The following is a 14,364-nucleotide window of genomic DNA, read 5'->3' on the forward strand; positions in this document are numbered from 1 at the left end:
TAATGTGAAGTTTTAAGTCTGATATTGAAGGGTATGTAAGACTTAAGAGTTAAATAGTAAGAAACAGACACAAAAGAAGACAAACAGAGTCTTTTTTTAGTAATACAAGAAGGTTAGCAAGTAAACAAGCCAGCCACTGAATGTCTCTCACAAAACCCCTCGTTAGACCTTACCCCAAACCACAAACACACACACACAACACATTGCCATTTTCACAACTAGGAATCATCCCATCGCTGCTCAGGAATGAGTAATGGAAATAAGGGGAAAGAGGGGTTTGATTGATTTACTTTTTCATCAGTAGTTGTTGGGCCATAACTGTTGCTGGGCCTGTTTAGACGCGTCTCTAGCGTTTTGTTGTTGTTGGTGTTGGTGATGGAGATGGTCTAATGACATTGCACCTTGTGAATGGTAAGGACTGACATAGCCATGTCCTCCAAAATGCTGTTGTTGCTGTTGAGACGGCTGCTGTTGCTGCTGCTGCAGTTGTTGGGCTTGACGGAAACCAGGAGGCTGCTGATTCTGATGACCTGGGAAGCTGTAATATCCACTTCCTGGAACCACTCGCGAGTTGGGTTGTTGACCTTGATGCCATGCTGCTGAGTTATCGTTCTGCAGATCAAAGCAAAACAAAAAAAAAACTACTCGGTAAGGTTTGGGAAACAGATACGGGCACAAATAACTACAATCCAAAATTTCTAAACTGAAAACTCCATCTAAAACACGATCTGCACTGAAACCTTACTCAGCCAAAACCATACCTCAACTAAAATCAAATAGATGAAATTCACTTTTACTAAATAATTAACTAAAAAATGTTATTTCTTTTCTATTATTCTTAGTAATATCTATATATCTAAAACCAGACCTAAACAGAAACCAAACTTCAGCTGACTAAACTGAGAAAACCAAACGGAACCAAAAATTCAAAAAAACTCACATCAACAAGATTAAAATATGAGAAGAATTTCATGGTTTACCTGCTGCTGAAGTGATGATGTCAAATGATTGCTATCCTTAAACTGTGAGCTCAAGACATCCTCGTACGAGTTTGTAGCATTTGTGGGATTCAAAGGGAAGTTGTTATTTGAAGCGGCGCCACCTCCAAAGCCGTAGGCAGAGGGAGGAGGAACAGGAGGAGCGGTTGCTTGAGTTTTGTATTGCGGAAGCATAGCAGCTAAGGACTGATGATTACCAGTGGGGAACGCTTGCTGATAACCTGAAGCCATGTAAGGGTTGTAACTTTGTGCCATGAACGGATAGCTTATCAAATTACCATAAGGCCCTAAAGGCATCCCGGGCTGATGAGAGTATGGGTTTAAGGCAAGGTGTTGTGCAAGAGCTGCTGCTTGTTGTCCTGCACTGGGCATTGCGTTTTGAGTAGAAATACTCGCAGCTCTCAGTGCCTACAAACAAATATGAGTAAAAAATGGTATTAAGGGAAAGCTCAGAATATGTTTATATGGAAGAGAAGAGGGAATTTGGTTACCTCGGCCATGGACATTGCTGGATCACTAAGTGAAGAGGGAGCAGCAGTGTTGTATTTCGTTGGGAAAGGCGAGTAGTGAAGATCGGATTCTCTTGAGTCTTGAATGCCTGATGGGAGTAGAGTGTTGGGTAACGTACTTGTATATCCTTGCTGCTGAACATTTAGAAAAAAATAATAGAGATTGTTAGAAACCTTTTCAGTGATCTTTCGAATGTGTGATGAATTTTTAAGGTTTAATAGTGTTTGGTTTTTAGTTACCATTACGCTGGGGAAGTTGTCAAGATTCTGCATTCGAGGATTTGTTTCCGATGGAGGATTCAACTGTTGGCTGTTTTCATATCCGTAATCTGCAGGAGATGAAAACTTGTACTGATGACCTTCTTCTTGAGGAGGTTCATGTTGCACGGCTTCTGTCTCAGACTCAGAGGGAGAATGGTAATTCTGAGTACTTGAATCGATTTGATAGGACACTTGTTCATTAGTAGCAGCAGGATTTCTCAGCTGTTCTTCTTCCTCTCCATAGAAGTTAGTGTCGGGATGTCTGAATGATGAATCATCCTCTGCTTCTAGTGGTTCATCCAAGCCACTAGCTTGACCAGATCCTATCCCGGAGCCAAAACTACCAAACATTAGGTGCGAGCATTCTGAGGTATGGACTTGGAGGTGATTGGGGATTATCACTGAAGGTTTGTCTTCTTTCGCTAATGCTTCCTGCTCTTCTTCTCTGTCTATAGTAAGTTGCTCAAAACCGGTAGCAACAGATGCTGAAACATCTTCGGCTGAAAATAGTGGAAAAAGCAAACAGACCTCAGAAACATGGACAAAGAGTAAGAAAAAGCTAACAAAAAGACTTAACACTGAGAATATCTCACCTCCATTTTCCTCATAAGAATGTCTCTCAGCTTTGTTATTATCATCATCACAAACTGAGGAGTATCTAGAATCATCATCAACCAAATTTCTGCTTGATACTGAAGCAGGCGGATTGTGATCCGCATTAGGAGGAGACTCAATTGGATATGTTTTTGTTTCCTGGTGGTGGTCATCCAAAAGAGTCTCATCCAGATGTTGAGACTCACTAAACTGGTCAGCAGACATCTTAGCTTCAGCAGCTGGTTCCAAGACAGAGGATGATTGGTTAGAAACATCTTGTTTCTCAATTGAAGGCCATTCATCCTTCAAAGGGGCTTTACTTTTGCTCTCTTGAGCCTCTGAAGAACGAGGCAAAGCGACATTCTTCTGCTGTTGAGGCCTACCCATTTTAACAATATCAGCCATAGTTCTTTGCCCGGGGTTAGCACTAGCCCAAGCGGATTGATAAGCAGGAGTAGGCAGCGACGATGAAGTTACTGCATCATTCGATCCCGTTGGTGCTTTCTTGACTTCAGAGCTTGGAGGATCACTGCAAAGCAAAGGAGATACTAAGATAACACAAAAAAAATGACATTTTAAACAAAATAAGATAACCAAAAAGACCACATGAGAGGGATGAACCTGTTTGATAAAGGTTGGCGTCCAAGAACACCAGATGAGGAAGAAGAGCCAGCCCAATGATTACGTGGTGCTCCGTTTTCTCTTCTGTTTGCAGGTACACCTTGAGCATTTCCCGTCTCTGAACCAAGATCCAGTAACAAGTTTAGAGATAACCAAAATACCACAACCAAACATAAGAAAAAGAGAAACACTTTCTTGCAAGAATCTGCATCTTATTTACCATTAGAGTTATACTTGTTTCCACCACCTCGAGAGGTGTTGTAACTGTCATTACCACTTCTAGCTCCGCGATTAGGGATGTTCCTCGTCCAGGAGTCTGCAGGATCTTTGGTCTGACCAAAAAAAGTGACAAGGCATTAGATTAAAACATACTGCCTAGTGCCTATAACTAAACTAGTAGGTGTTTGATGTTATTTCCACAAACCTCTTTCTTCTTCTCTCGTTTGCTCTTCACCTCATGAAAAGTATCTGAAAACAAGTTTTAGCGAAACAACATTATAAGACACACATAACCAATAGCTTCAGCAACCAAAAACAAACAAAGGAGAAGGCAAAAGAGACAAAAAAAAAAAAAGACAGAATTTTAAGTTATTTCCAGAAACAGGTAACAAATGGAGACTGAAGATTCAACCAAAGCCAATAAAACATTACCATTTCAAGAAACTTAAGTTAAACAAAATATAAAGTTCTGACACATTCTTACACAAGTCGTAACAACTTTAACATGACTACTCAGAACAAGAACAAACAAATTCTTCAGAAGCTAGAGACATGACTACTCTTTAAAGTTTTTTGAATTTTTATTTATTTATGCAGAGCTCAACTTCAATTAAACAAATTCGAAGCTAAAACCCAGAAAGAAGAAGAAAAGCTTATGGAGTGTTGAAAGAGAGAGAAACCTTGAGAAAGGAGACGGCTAACAGTTTCATCAGGATCCATATCGCACTCAACTAGCATCGCATAGATCTCTAACTCAGAACAGTTGACGATCTCTTTCAAACTCTGAACAACCTTTCTCGAAGACGCCGGAACACCCGCGCTGTTCGCGTTACTAACGCCGCCGCCACCTCTACCGCCCATTATTTCCTCTCTCTCTCTCTCTCTCCGGATTACCGGAAAACAAAACGAATCAGATCTGAACTGAAAAGAAACTTCTTCAGCTCTCTCACGATTCCTTCTCCAGCGATTTCTACAAACAAAAACCAAAATTAAAGGATTCTCTCGATCTTCGTATCTCTCTCTCTCTCTCTCTCTCTCTCTCTCTCTCTCTCTCTTTCGTTCTCTCTCGCTAAGTATTTGAAGAAGAAGAAAAAAAAAACCCTCTTTTTATTTCTTAAGCTTCTCTTTGGGTTTGGGGCTAAATTGGTTTTGTGAAAAGGGGAAAAGATTCAAATTTTGGGAAAGTTATGTTTATCAAAAATGGTAATTAAACTAATTAATGATAAAAAAAAGGTTATGTAATTAAAAAAATGGTAATTAACTTATTTCTTTTGGTAGGTTATTACCATTTTTATTAATTGTTATTTATTAACTTTATATATTTTTAGCATATGAACTTAATTTCATATTAAGACATGGATAGGTTTTGGATAATGATGAAACATATAATTAAAACAGTTGTTGCTTGTTGCTGAGATTCGGATTAAATTATATATGTCTTATAAAGAAGATAAATAATTGAGATTTGAATTTTTTTAAGGTTCGAGAGGAAATGATGTTCACGCGCTATAAACAACGCGTGGAATGATTGGAGAGAGAGAATCTGAGAGTTTTTTAAACAATGTTGGGAATATTGGATAAGAACGTGATTGCGGGCCTACACATATTATGGGCCTAAGCCCATTATACCTAACTTCAAACAAAAAGAAATAAAATTTAAACAAATTAAAAGGATGACCAAAAAGAAGAAGAAACATCTGATAACTTGTGGTAGCTGTTCTACTTGATCAAACAAGTCTTTTTAGTTTTTGCTTTTTTTATTTCGGAATGTAATTTTAAACAATCTTTTTGCTTCTTCAATACGGTATATGCGTGCCTCATCTTACAATGTGTACAAGACTGTTTTTGAAAAATAAATCGTATCTCATATCATATATTCATCACTATAATTTGGTCGGTGTCTTGAAACGGTAAATCTGCATTGCATGAAAGTCTCTTCTTGTTCACTATTTTGGGAACTCACCTCGGAAGATTTGGCATGGTTGATACTTTGAAGGACAGGTCTGAGTCTGACTCAATCATGTAACTTGATAACCATTATACAGGGTGATTTAATTTGGAGGTTGTGAAAGAGTCTCAAGGCAATAAAAAGTCTCCCGGACGCCTTTTTCTGATTCTTGGGCTAGAATTGCCACCGAGGCCCTCTTTTCAAAGATGTCATGGAAGGAAAACATACTTCAGTACTATGTGTAGTTGACTTGTTCGTTTTGTTCAATACTTCCTTGGTACTGTATATCAATATGTATACCATCCTTGGTATACATATTGATATACTTGAGCCAGAAGTTTCTAATTAATATTTTAAGTATCTTTCCTTTTCGCATTAAGATTAGTTTGGTGTTTAGATCTAAGGCTTTGGCTCATCTAACACTATCCAGTATCCACATGTATTTTCTAAAGGATTCACTTCAGTACTATGTAGTTGAAAATTTTGACCAAAAAGTTGAAATGTTTGATAAGGGTCTCTTAAATTTGATAAAGACATTAGCCATTTGTTCAATGGATTGAGAATTTCTTCTTGCCGTCATAATTCAGTATGGTTATAATTAATCCAAATTCGAAAGCATTAGTAATACACCAAAAACAACTTTGATGTACTTAAAAAATAAACTCTTTCTTTTGTTGGAGAGAGTTCAACTGATTCCATGGAATGTTTTCTTTATTCACAAAAATAAAACAATATGAAAAAGGCAAAGTGAATCGGTGGTCACAGAACAATCTGTACGTGTGGGAGAGAATGCGAACACCGAAACAGAGTAGCCAAAGATATATAAAAAAAAAGCATTGAAGGAAGCAAAAACAAAACATGAAAAGAAGAATCTTGATGGTAAAAGTTAACGAATCCACAAATATCAACGACATAATTAACAAAACCTTTTTTTTTTAACTTGCTCACTCTCTCTCTCTCTCTCTCTCTGGCTGCAAATGATAAAAGAATCAGCTTCTTCTTCTGAATCAGAAACTCACTTCACAGTTTCCCCAAAGCTATGGGATTCGAGAGCTCTTCATCAGCTGCTAGCAACATGAAACCTCTTGGCGGCGATTCTAAACCTCAAAAATCCAATACCGCTCAGTACTCTGTCGATGCTGGTCTCTTTGCTGATTTCGATCACTCCATTTACTCTGGCAAGTCTTTCAACTACTCCAAATCTGTTATTTCCCCACCCAGTTACGTTCCTGATGAACACATCACTGCTTATTTGTCTAATATCCAAAGAGGCGGTCTTGTTCAGCCTTTTGGTTGTTTGATTGCTGTTGAAGAACCTAGTTTTAGGATACTTGGTGTTAGTGAGAACTCTGCTGAGTTCCTTGGTTTGTTGTCTCTTGCTTCGAGCTCTCATTCTGCTGGTGGTGAGTTTGATAAAGTCAAGGGCTTGATTGGAACCGATGCAAGGACGCTTTTCACGCCTTCTTCTGGGGCTTCTTTGGCTAAAGCTTCTTCCTTTACTGAGATTTCGCTGTTGAATCCTGTTTTGGTTCATTCTAGGACGACCCAGAAGCCTTTTTATGCTATACTTCACAGGATTGATGCCGGGATTGTCATGGATTTGGAGCCTGCTAAATCTGCTGACCCGGCTTTGACCCTTGCAGGTGCAGTTCAGTCTCAGAAGCTCGCCGTTAGGGCTATTTCTAGGCTGCAGTCGCTTCCTGGAGGAGATATTGGTGCTTTGTGTGATACTGTTGTGGAAGATGTTCAGAGACTTACCGGTTATGACCGTGTTATGGTCTATCAGTTTCATGAAGATGATCATGGTGAAGTTGTTTCTGAGATTAGAAGATCTGATTTGGAGCCTTATTTGGGTTTGCATTACCCTTCAACAGATATTCCTCAGGCCGCTCGGTTCTTGTTCAAACAGAACCGTGTCCGAATGATTTGTGATTGCAATGCTACTCCGGCTAAGGTTGTTCAGAGTGAGGAGCTCAAGAGACCACTTTGTTTAGTCAACTCTACTCTAAGAGCTCCTCATGGATGCCACACGCACTATATGGCAAATATGGGCTCTATAGCTTCTCTTGCACTCGCAATTGTGATAAAAGGCAAAGATTCAAGCAAGCTTTGGGGATTAGTTGTAGGCCATCATTGTTCTCCTAGATACGTTCCATTCCCTTTAAGGTATGCTTGTGAGTTTCTGATGCAAGCATTTGGACTTCAGCTTCAAATGGAGCTTCAGTTAGCATCACAGTTAGCCGAGAAGAAGGCTATGCGGACGCAGACCTTGTTATGTGATATGCTTCTCCGTGATACTGTTTCTGCTATTGTGACACAATCTCCGGGTATTATGGACCTTGTGAAGTGTGATGGAGCTGCGTTATATTACAGAGGAAAATGTTGGTTGGTTGGTGTTACTCCTAATGAGGCACAAGTTAAAGACTTGGTGAATTGGCTGGTTGATAATCACGGTGATGAGTCCACGGGTTTAACAACTGATAGCTTGGTGGATGCGGGATACCCTGGTGCCATCTCACTTGGAGATGCGGTTTGTGGTGTGGCAGCCGCGGGGATTTCTTCAAAAGATTACTTACTTTGGTTCAGATCCAATACTGCACGTGCTATCAAATGGGGAGGAGCTAAACATCATCCAAAGGATAAAGATGATGCCGGAAGAATGCATCCGAGGTCATCGTTCAAAGCGTTTCTTGAAGTTGCGAAGAGCAAAAGCTTGCCGTGGGAAATCTCAGAACTTGATGCAATCCATTCCCTGAGGCTTATAATGAGAGAGTCATTTACCAGCTCCAGGCCAGTTTTGTCTGGTAACGTTGTGGCAAGAGGTGCTAATGAGCTTACTTCTTTTGTGTGTGAAATGGTCAGGGTGATTGAAACCGCAACTGCACCTATTTTTGGTGTTGATTCTTCTGGATGTATCAATGGTTGGAACAAGAAAATCGCTGAAATGACGGGATTGCTAGCTAGTGAAGCCATGGGGAAGTCACTTGCCGATGAGATTGTTCAAGAGGAATCACATGCAGCTCTTGAAAGTCTCTTGTCCAAAGCTCTACAAGGTTATAATTTCTTGATACAACTTTCACGTTATGAGTTCTATAAACTAACAAGAAACATTGATTTGTTGCTTTATTCAGGTGAGGAGGAGAAAAGCGTAATGCTAAAACTGAAAAAGTTTGGCCAAAACACTCATCCAGATTCTTCTTCTTCTGATGTGTGTGTACTCTTGAATTCATGCACGAGTCGGGATTATACTGAAAAAATCATTGGTGTCTGTTTTGTTGGTCAAGACATCACTAGTGAGAAAGCAATAACAGATAGATTCATCAGACTGCAAGGAGACTACAAGACTATTGTTCAAAGCTTAAATCCGTTGATTCCACCGATCTTCGCCTCAGATGAGAATGCTTGTTGTTCAGAGTGGAATGCAGCCATGGAAAAGCTCACCGGATGGTCAAAACACGAAGTGATTGGGAAAATGCTACCCGGTGAAGTCTTTGGAGTTTTTTGTAAAGTGAAATGCCAAGATTCAGTCACAAAGTTCTTGATCTCTCTGTACCAAGGAATTGCTGGTCATAATGTTCCAGAGAGTTCACTGATTGAGTTCTTTAACAAGGAAGGGAAGTACATAGTAGCATCCATAACCGCGAACAAGAGCACAAACACCAAAGGGAAAGTCATCAGATGTTTCTTCTTCTTGCAGATTATTAATCGAGAATCGGGTTTGAGCTGCCCTGAACTGAAAGAGAGTGCTCAAAGCCTCAACGAATTAACTTACATAAGGCAAGAAATCAAGAATCCTCTCAACGGTATCCGATTTTCACATGAGCTTCTTGAATCCTCAGAGATTTCAGCTAGCCAAAGGCAGTTTCTGGAGAATAGTGATGCTTGTGAGAAGCAGATCACGACAATAATCGAAAGCACAGATTTAAAAAGCATCGAGGAAGGGTAAAGCATTACATTTTGGATCGTTATCTACTGTTGGCTTTTACATTTTGATTCTGACATACAAATGTTTTTCTTTTTATGATATCAGCAAGTTGCAACTGGAAACAGAGGAGTTTCGAGTTGAAACCGTCTTGGACACAATCATTAGCCAAGTGATGATTATGTTGAGAGAGAGGAACTCACAACTCAGGGTTGAAGTTGCTGAGGAGATCAAAACTCTGCCTCTCTATGGTGACAGATCAAAACTTCAGCTCATTCTTGCTGATCTTATGCGCAACATTGTGAATCATGCCCCGTTTCCAGATAGTTGGATAGGAATCAAGGTCTCACGAGGCCATGAGCTTACACACGAGAATGACCACTATATCCATCTACTATTCAGGTGAACAGCGACTGAAACAACCAACCTTTTTACGATTCTGTGTGTGTTTAACCGCAAATGCAACACTTTTTGCAGATTCTGAGCTAACGTTTGATGTTGTTATATGATAGGATGATACATCCAGGTAAAGGACTTCCTTCAAATATCCTTAGTGATATGTTTGAGACTGGAGATGGTTGGGTCACGCCTGATGGTTTAGGGCTTAAGCTTTCACGGAAACTGCTGGAGCAGATGAATGGTCGTGTGAGTTATGTTCGAGAAGACGAACGTAGTTTCTTTCAGGTGGATATCCAAGTCAAGACAATGTTAGGTGTTAAGTCCAGAGGAACAGAGGCTGTTTCAAGCATAAAGTAGAAATTTTGAGCTACAAGACATAGTAAAATTCAATGAAATTTGGTAGTTTTAATGCCTGAATATAACCAAACGTTTCATTATTTATGACCAATAAGATGTGTCTCAAGTATACCTATGTACACATTTTTGGAGAGATGATTTAGTCAACCAAGACAATAATAAAACACAACCATCAATTTACATGTCTAGATCAAAGAATCCTTCTGAATCCGGAAAACCAAAAAAAACTAGAACTGAGAAAACCAAGAATTTTTTTAAAGGTGCTATGCAGTCTATTGCTGTTCATCATCATTATCATCATCATCTCATCCTAAGAAACTGATATTTACGTTGTACACCAGAGGCAACAATGGGATTTACTTGACTGTCAGCTTTGATGCGTGCTCTCACCGACAAGAGGATGAGAAACTGTGGAATTTGATGCCTCGAGCTGCGAATTCTCCAAGATGATCTAGTTCAGATATGGATGTCAAATTCATCAGCTAAATCACAGAACATATAAATGGACGTTTTAAGATCATGTATTTGTTGTAAGAGATTGTTTACCGGATACCTAGATTCTGATCCATCAAAGACAATAGGTTGGCATCTCCTATCTTCGTTCATCAAGCTTGAGTTCTGAAAGTGAGCAATAAGCACAGCTTTACCTTGGATTCGTGCATAAGCCAAGGAAGCTACTTTCTCGCTGTTGAACTTATCCCATTTGTTTCCATTAAAGGCCTATCAAACAGATCAGAAGCATAAGTTTATCCCAAAAATGTATAATCTCTCATAAAACAAACACCAAAGATTCAATAAGGTTTTGTACCTCGTACAATGCAATGATATATTTAGGAGACACCATATTGATAAATGCATAACCCACATTACATTTATTCTGCACACAGGAAACAAAAAGAGCATCACAGAATTCAGATCACATGATGTCAAAAATTTCAACACGTAACCTAAGTGGTCTTTACCTTGAAATCAATAGGCAAATATAAAAAATCATAAGTTCCACTGTTTTTTTCGTCGATGGCAGCTACCAGCATATTCCGGGTATACCTGAGAACAAGGAAAAATGTCAGTTCTTTCAGCTACCACAACGGTAAATGAACCAGACCACAGCAGACAGCACAATCAAAGTATAACTCTTACTTATTAGGGATGTTTTTTATCATCAAGGTTGTTCGTAAATCGTCACCCCTCATAATCTTACTCAAGTCAAGCTGAAACTGTAACTTGCTGTCGACTTGGTTAACGTTAATATCATGCTGCTGGTTCCTTCCATCCTCCAACGGGTCGTCAATGGAAGCTATTTTAGCAACAGGCCATGGGTAAGAGCCATTGCCCGTAAACAATTGACTACGTCTTGGAGAAGACAACATTTTAAAACTTGGAGAGCTAGTTTCACGCAAGTTCCTTTGAGCATTCATATTACCACTTACTCCTCGGAAAGCCACTGACCCTATTGATGAAGTTTCAGGGGACCTCGGGAAGAATCCAGATGGCGCAGATCCGACATGAGGGAGCTGGTGGAGGGCACCTTTCTGAGCTGAGTAAGGAAACCTGTGATTTTTTCCGTTTGAAGAGTATGGATTCACAGGCCAGGCTGAAGAACTAGGGCTTCCCCACAAGAATTCGGATCCAGATAATGTTTCTACGTGACTCGGGTGTGAGTTCAAAGAACCAAATGAAGAAACAGATCCAAACGACTGCGGTTGCTGAAAGGTAGAAGCTGTGTGGCTTGCATTATTATAGCTGCTACTTGAAAACAGGTGATCCAAGTGGCTAAACCTTCTTCCTTGGTCATTGCTCACCGATGCAGCCTTTATTGGATTTGCTCCTTGATAACGGATGTTAGTTGTTGGACTCAAGTTTCCAAATATTGGAGACTTATTGAAAGTTTGCAGAGGATGATCAGTAGGACTATTACACCAGTAGTTCCCTACAGGAGAGCTTCCTAAAGGCGACTCGACATGATTCAGGTAGCTGTGGGAATCATCTTGCTCCAATTCCGGATTAATTTGCAACATCATGCTGAGAAAAGAAAGCAAAACAGAAAATTAGTCCACAGTTTCTATAAAGTCAGTTTCCAATGGTATCAGTAAACTCACTTTCGACGAGCACCACCAGGACGACTATGTTCAAGCTTGATACGTTTTCCAGCGATGTCAGTCCTGTTCAAAGCTTTGAGAGCTGCATCAGCTGATCTAACGTCAAAAAATTCAACAAATTTGTGATGCCTCTTATTTGGTGTTTCCCGTATCTGCTTTGTCAGAACAATAACTTACACAAACGTTAACCATTATGCAGGTCATGAGAGAAACCTAAAACCTCAAAGAAAGAACACAGAAACAACAGAATAAAAACGCATCACCTCCTTGATCTCGCCATAAGCACCAAATATATTTTCAAGGTCTCTGTTGGTAACAGAATGTGCCAAGTTGAAAACCACAAGAGTTCCTTGGTTAACATCTTTCTCCGATGGATTATCCTATAAAACGGAAAAGTTGTATATTAAAAAAGAGAGTGTAAGAATTATACATACATACATATATAAGAGAATTCAAGAATCTGAAACCTTGGGGATTGAGAAATGTATGTCAAGTTTCCTCCGTTTGAGCAGCTTGCTTTGTAATGCTCGCATAGCTGCTCTAGAAGCACGGATATCGTAATATGAGATCATTACAAATCCCCTGTGCTTGCAGGCTGTATAGAGAGTTCGTATGTCTCCATATTGCTGCCAAGAATGGGAAAACAAACATAAAGATCCAATCTTTAACCCTATAAACATTCCATTTATAAGAATACAGAAGAGAAATTACCTCAAAAAGAGCTTTCAATTCAGAATCCTCAATGTTACTGTTAATATTCCGAACAAAAAGAGTCCTTGAAGGATGTTCACCATAAGGATGCTCGCCAGCAATCGATCCCACTCCATTTTGGAAACTGTTTTGAGGAATACCATTATCAACGTTAGAATCAGCAAAACCCAGTCTTGGTAAGCCCTTGATGTTTAGACTGTCATGTGGATCAGTCTCCAATTCAAGACCTCCTCCGCTACCGAATAAATCATAATCTTCCAAGTCATCCAACGTAGCTGGCAAAGAACTCAAGTTTAAATCATCCATTAGACCAGAGAAAAGCTCTTCCTCATCATCGGGAAGCATGCTTCCAATTGGATGTGAGTCACCAACTTCGAGCATATTGCCAATGCCTCCGTTGAATTGGTTTAGGCCGGAAGCAGTTTCATCAACAGACTGATGGTAGCTCTCGTGAGGGTTGACTGCAAGAGTTAAAGATTATAATATAACACCAATGTGTGACAATAAAAAAAAATACAGTTTTGAGAGTACATACGGTTTTGGTGTGGAAGAACAGGTAAAGAGCTGGAAAAGAGGGAGGCATCACTTGAAGCATGGAAATGATCAGATCTTGAAAAGGTTCCATTTGGGATATTCATTGTATAAGCTCTGCACTTCGATCAATTCTGATGCAGGCAAATGATTAAAAGATGACTTCTCAATTGAAACAGAGAAAAATTCTTAAGGTAAACAAGAGATAGCAGTGCACTAAGACATCAAATATTAGCCAAGAAGTTGGATACAAATTTCAAGAACAGAGGATGAAAAAGCTCATTAGCAATAACTATTTCAGTAAATCCCCCAAGGACTCATATCTCTATAAACCCTAAACCTATTTTTAAACCCTAATCAAACTCAAATTGATATATATCATCATCCTCATCAGGGGACAGTTACTACAAAGACCTATAACATTTAGTGCAGCAGCTACAGAAAATTCAGAGTAGTTGAATAGGAACGAACGACGATGTCACAATCAATTTGGAAGCAGACGAAAAAAGCAACTAAGGATACAGAACAAGAACCCTAATTTTCAATCTAGAAGAAGCTTAACTATGATCATCCCCAACCGTTTTAGATCAAAAGTAACCAACTTTACTACTTTAAACTGTGATCACTAACACGAACTCATTGCCGCGAGAGCAAAAGGAATAAGATATATCGATTGTAGTTTAAAAAAATCGAAACTTTCTATAAAAAAATTGGAACCTGAAAAATCAAAACTTTAGCAGGAAGGAAAGAAAAACAAACAAACTTACTTGAAAGAATCTGTTTTTGTTTGTTTCTCTCCACGAATACAGAAGAAGAAACTCTCTCACTATATATGCCTCTGTATGTATTATGTGTGACAAAATAAATATATTTTTCTGGTTATTCGTGATTTTTAGATATTCTTTTGAAAGCATTTTATGAAAGAAAAAGAAAAAGAAGAAAAAGGGGAATCTTTGAAATTGGATGGAGTATAGAGAGTAATGAGCGGACGAAGGGTGAATGATTGGAGTAACAAAGGACCAAGTGGGGGAACTAATTTTACTTTTTTTTTTTCCAAACTATATTCAACTCTATTTAAGCTTCTTTTCGAATCCGACTTATTAGACAACTAAACCATTAGTCAAAACAAAAACAAAAACAAAAAAAAAAAAACACATTTGCTTTCCTGGCTTGAACGGCCGAGAATTTTAATTTT

At 39.1% G+C, this 14,364-nt stretch overlaps 3 protein-coding genes across 7 annotated transcripts; 1 reads left to right on the forward strand and 2 right to left on the reverse strand.

Moving 5' to 3' along the window:
* LOC104718511 (uncharacterized) lies at positions 1-4,615 on the reverse strand. 2 transcript variants are annotated; one of them, XM_010436267.2, is made up of 9 exons: positions 3,883-4,615; positions 3,408-3,451; positions 3,204-3,315; positions 2,984-3,101; positions 2,362-2,891; positions 1,748-2,268; positions 1,490-1,642; positions 981-1,406; positions 1-612 (listed from the first exon to the last, which is right to left on the reverse strand). In XM_010436267.2, exons 1-9 carry the CDS (start codon positions 4,061-4,063, stop codon positions 298-300), a joined length of 2,400 nt encoding a protein of 799 aa, XP_010434569.2. In that variant the 5' UTR covers positions 4,064-4,615; the 3' UTR covers positions 1-297. The 2 variants fall into 2 exon arrangements, with proteins under 2 accessions (XP_010434569.2, XP_010434571.2); XM_010436269.3 differs by having other exon boundaries at positions 1,490-1,639; positions 3,883-4,426.
* Positions 4,616-5,890: 1,275 nt separating this feature from the next.
* LOC104718513 (phytochrome E) lies at positions 5,891-10,004 on the forward strand. The gene is made up of 4 exons (XM_087469436.1): positions 5,891-8,203; positions 8,282-9,092; positions 9,181-9,474; positions 9,585-10,004. Exons 1-4 carry the CDS (start codon positions 6,190-6,192, stop codon positions 9,826-9,828), a joined length of 3,363 nt encoding a protein of 1,120 aa, XP_087325562.1. The 5' UTR covers positions 5,891-6,189; the 3' UTR covers positions 9,829-10,004.
* LOC104718512 (protein MEI2-like 3) lies at positions 9,881-14,235 on the reverse strand. Of its 4 annotated transcripts, none has more exons than XM_010436271.3 (11): positions 13,937-14,235; positions 13,174-13,303; positions 12,639-13,099; positions 12,395-12,553; positions 12,191-12,307; positions 11,928-12,079; positions 10,969-11,850; positions 10,791-10,875; positions 10,637-10,705; positions 10,382-10,548; positions 9,881-10,279 (listed from the first exon to the last, which is right to left on the reverse strand). In XM_010436271.3, exons 2-11 carry the CDS (start codon positions 13,274-13,276, stop codon positions 10,129-10,131), a joined length of 2,346 nt encoding a protein of 781 aa, XP_010434573.1. In that variant the 5' UTR covers positions 13,277-13,303; positions 13,937-14,235; the 3' UTR covers positions 9,881-10,128. The 4 variants fall into 4 exon arrangements, with proteins under 4 accessions (XP_010434573.1, XP_010434575.1, XP_087325563.1 ...); XM_010436273.3 differs by having other exon boundaries at positions 10,375-10,548; positions 13,937-14,190; XM_087469437.1 differs by lacking the exons at positions 12,395-12,553; positions 12,639-13,099; positions 13,174-13,303; positions 13,937-14,235 and having other exon boundaries at positions 12,191-12,325.
* Between the last annotated feature and the right edge of the window lie 129 nt (positions 14,236-14,364).

Source organism: Camelina sativa, chromosome 10 (genome assembly GCF_030686135.1).
Source record: "Camelina sativa cultivar CO46 ecotype springtype chromosome 10, ASM3068613v1".
NCBI lineage: Eukaryota > Viridiplantae > Streptophyta > Magnoliopsida > Brassicales > Brassicaceae > Camelina > Camelina sativa.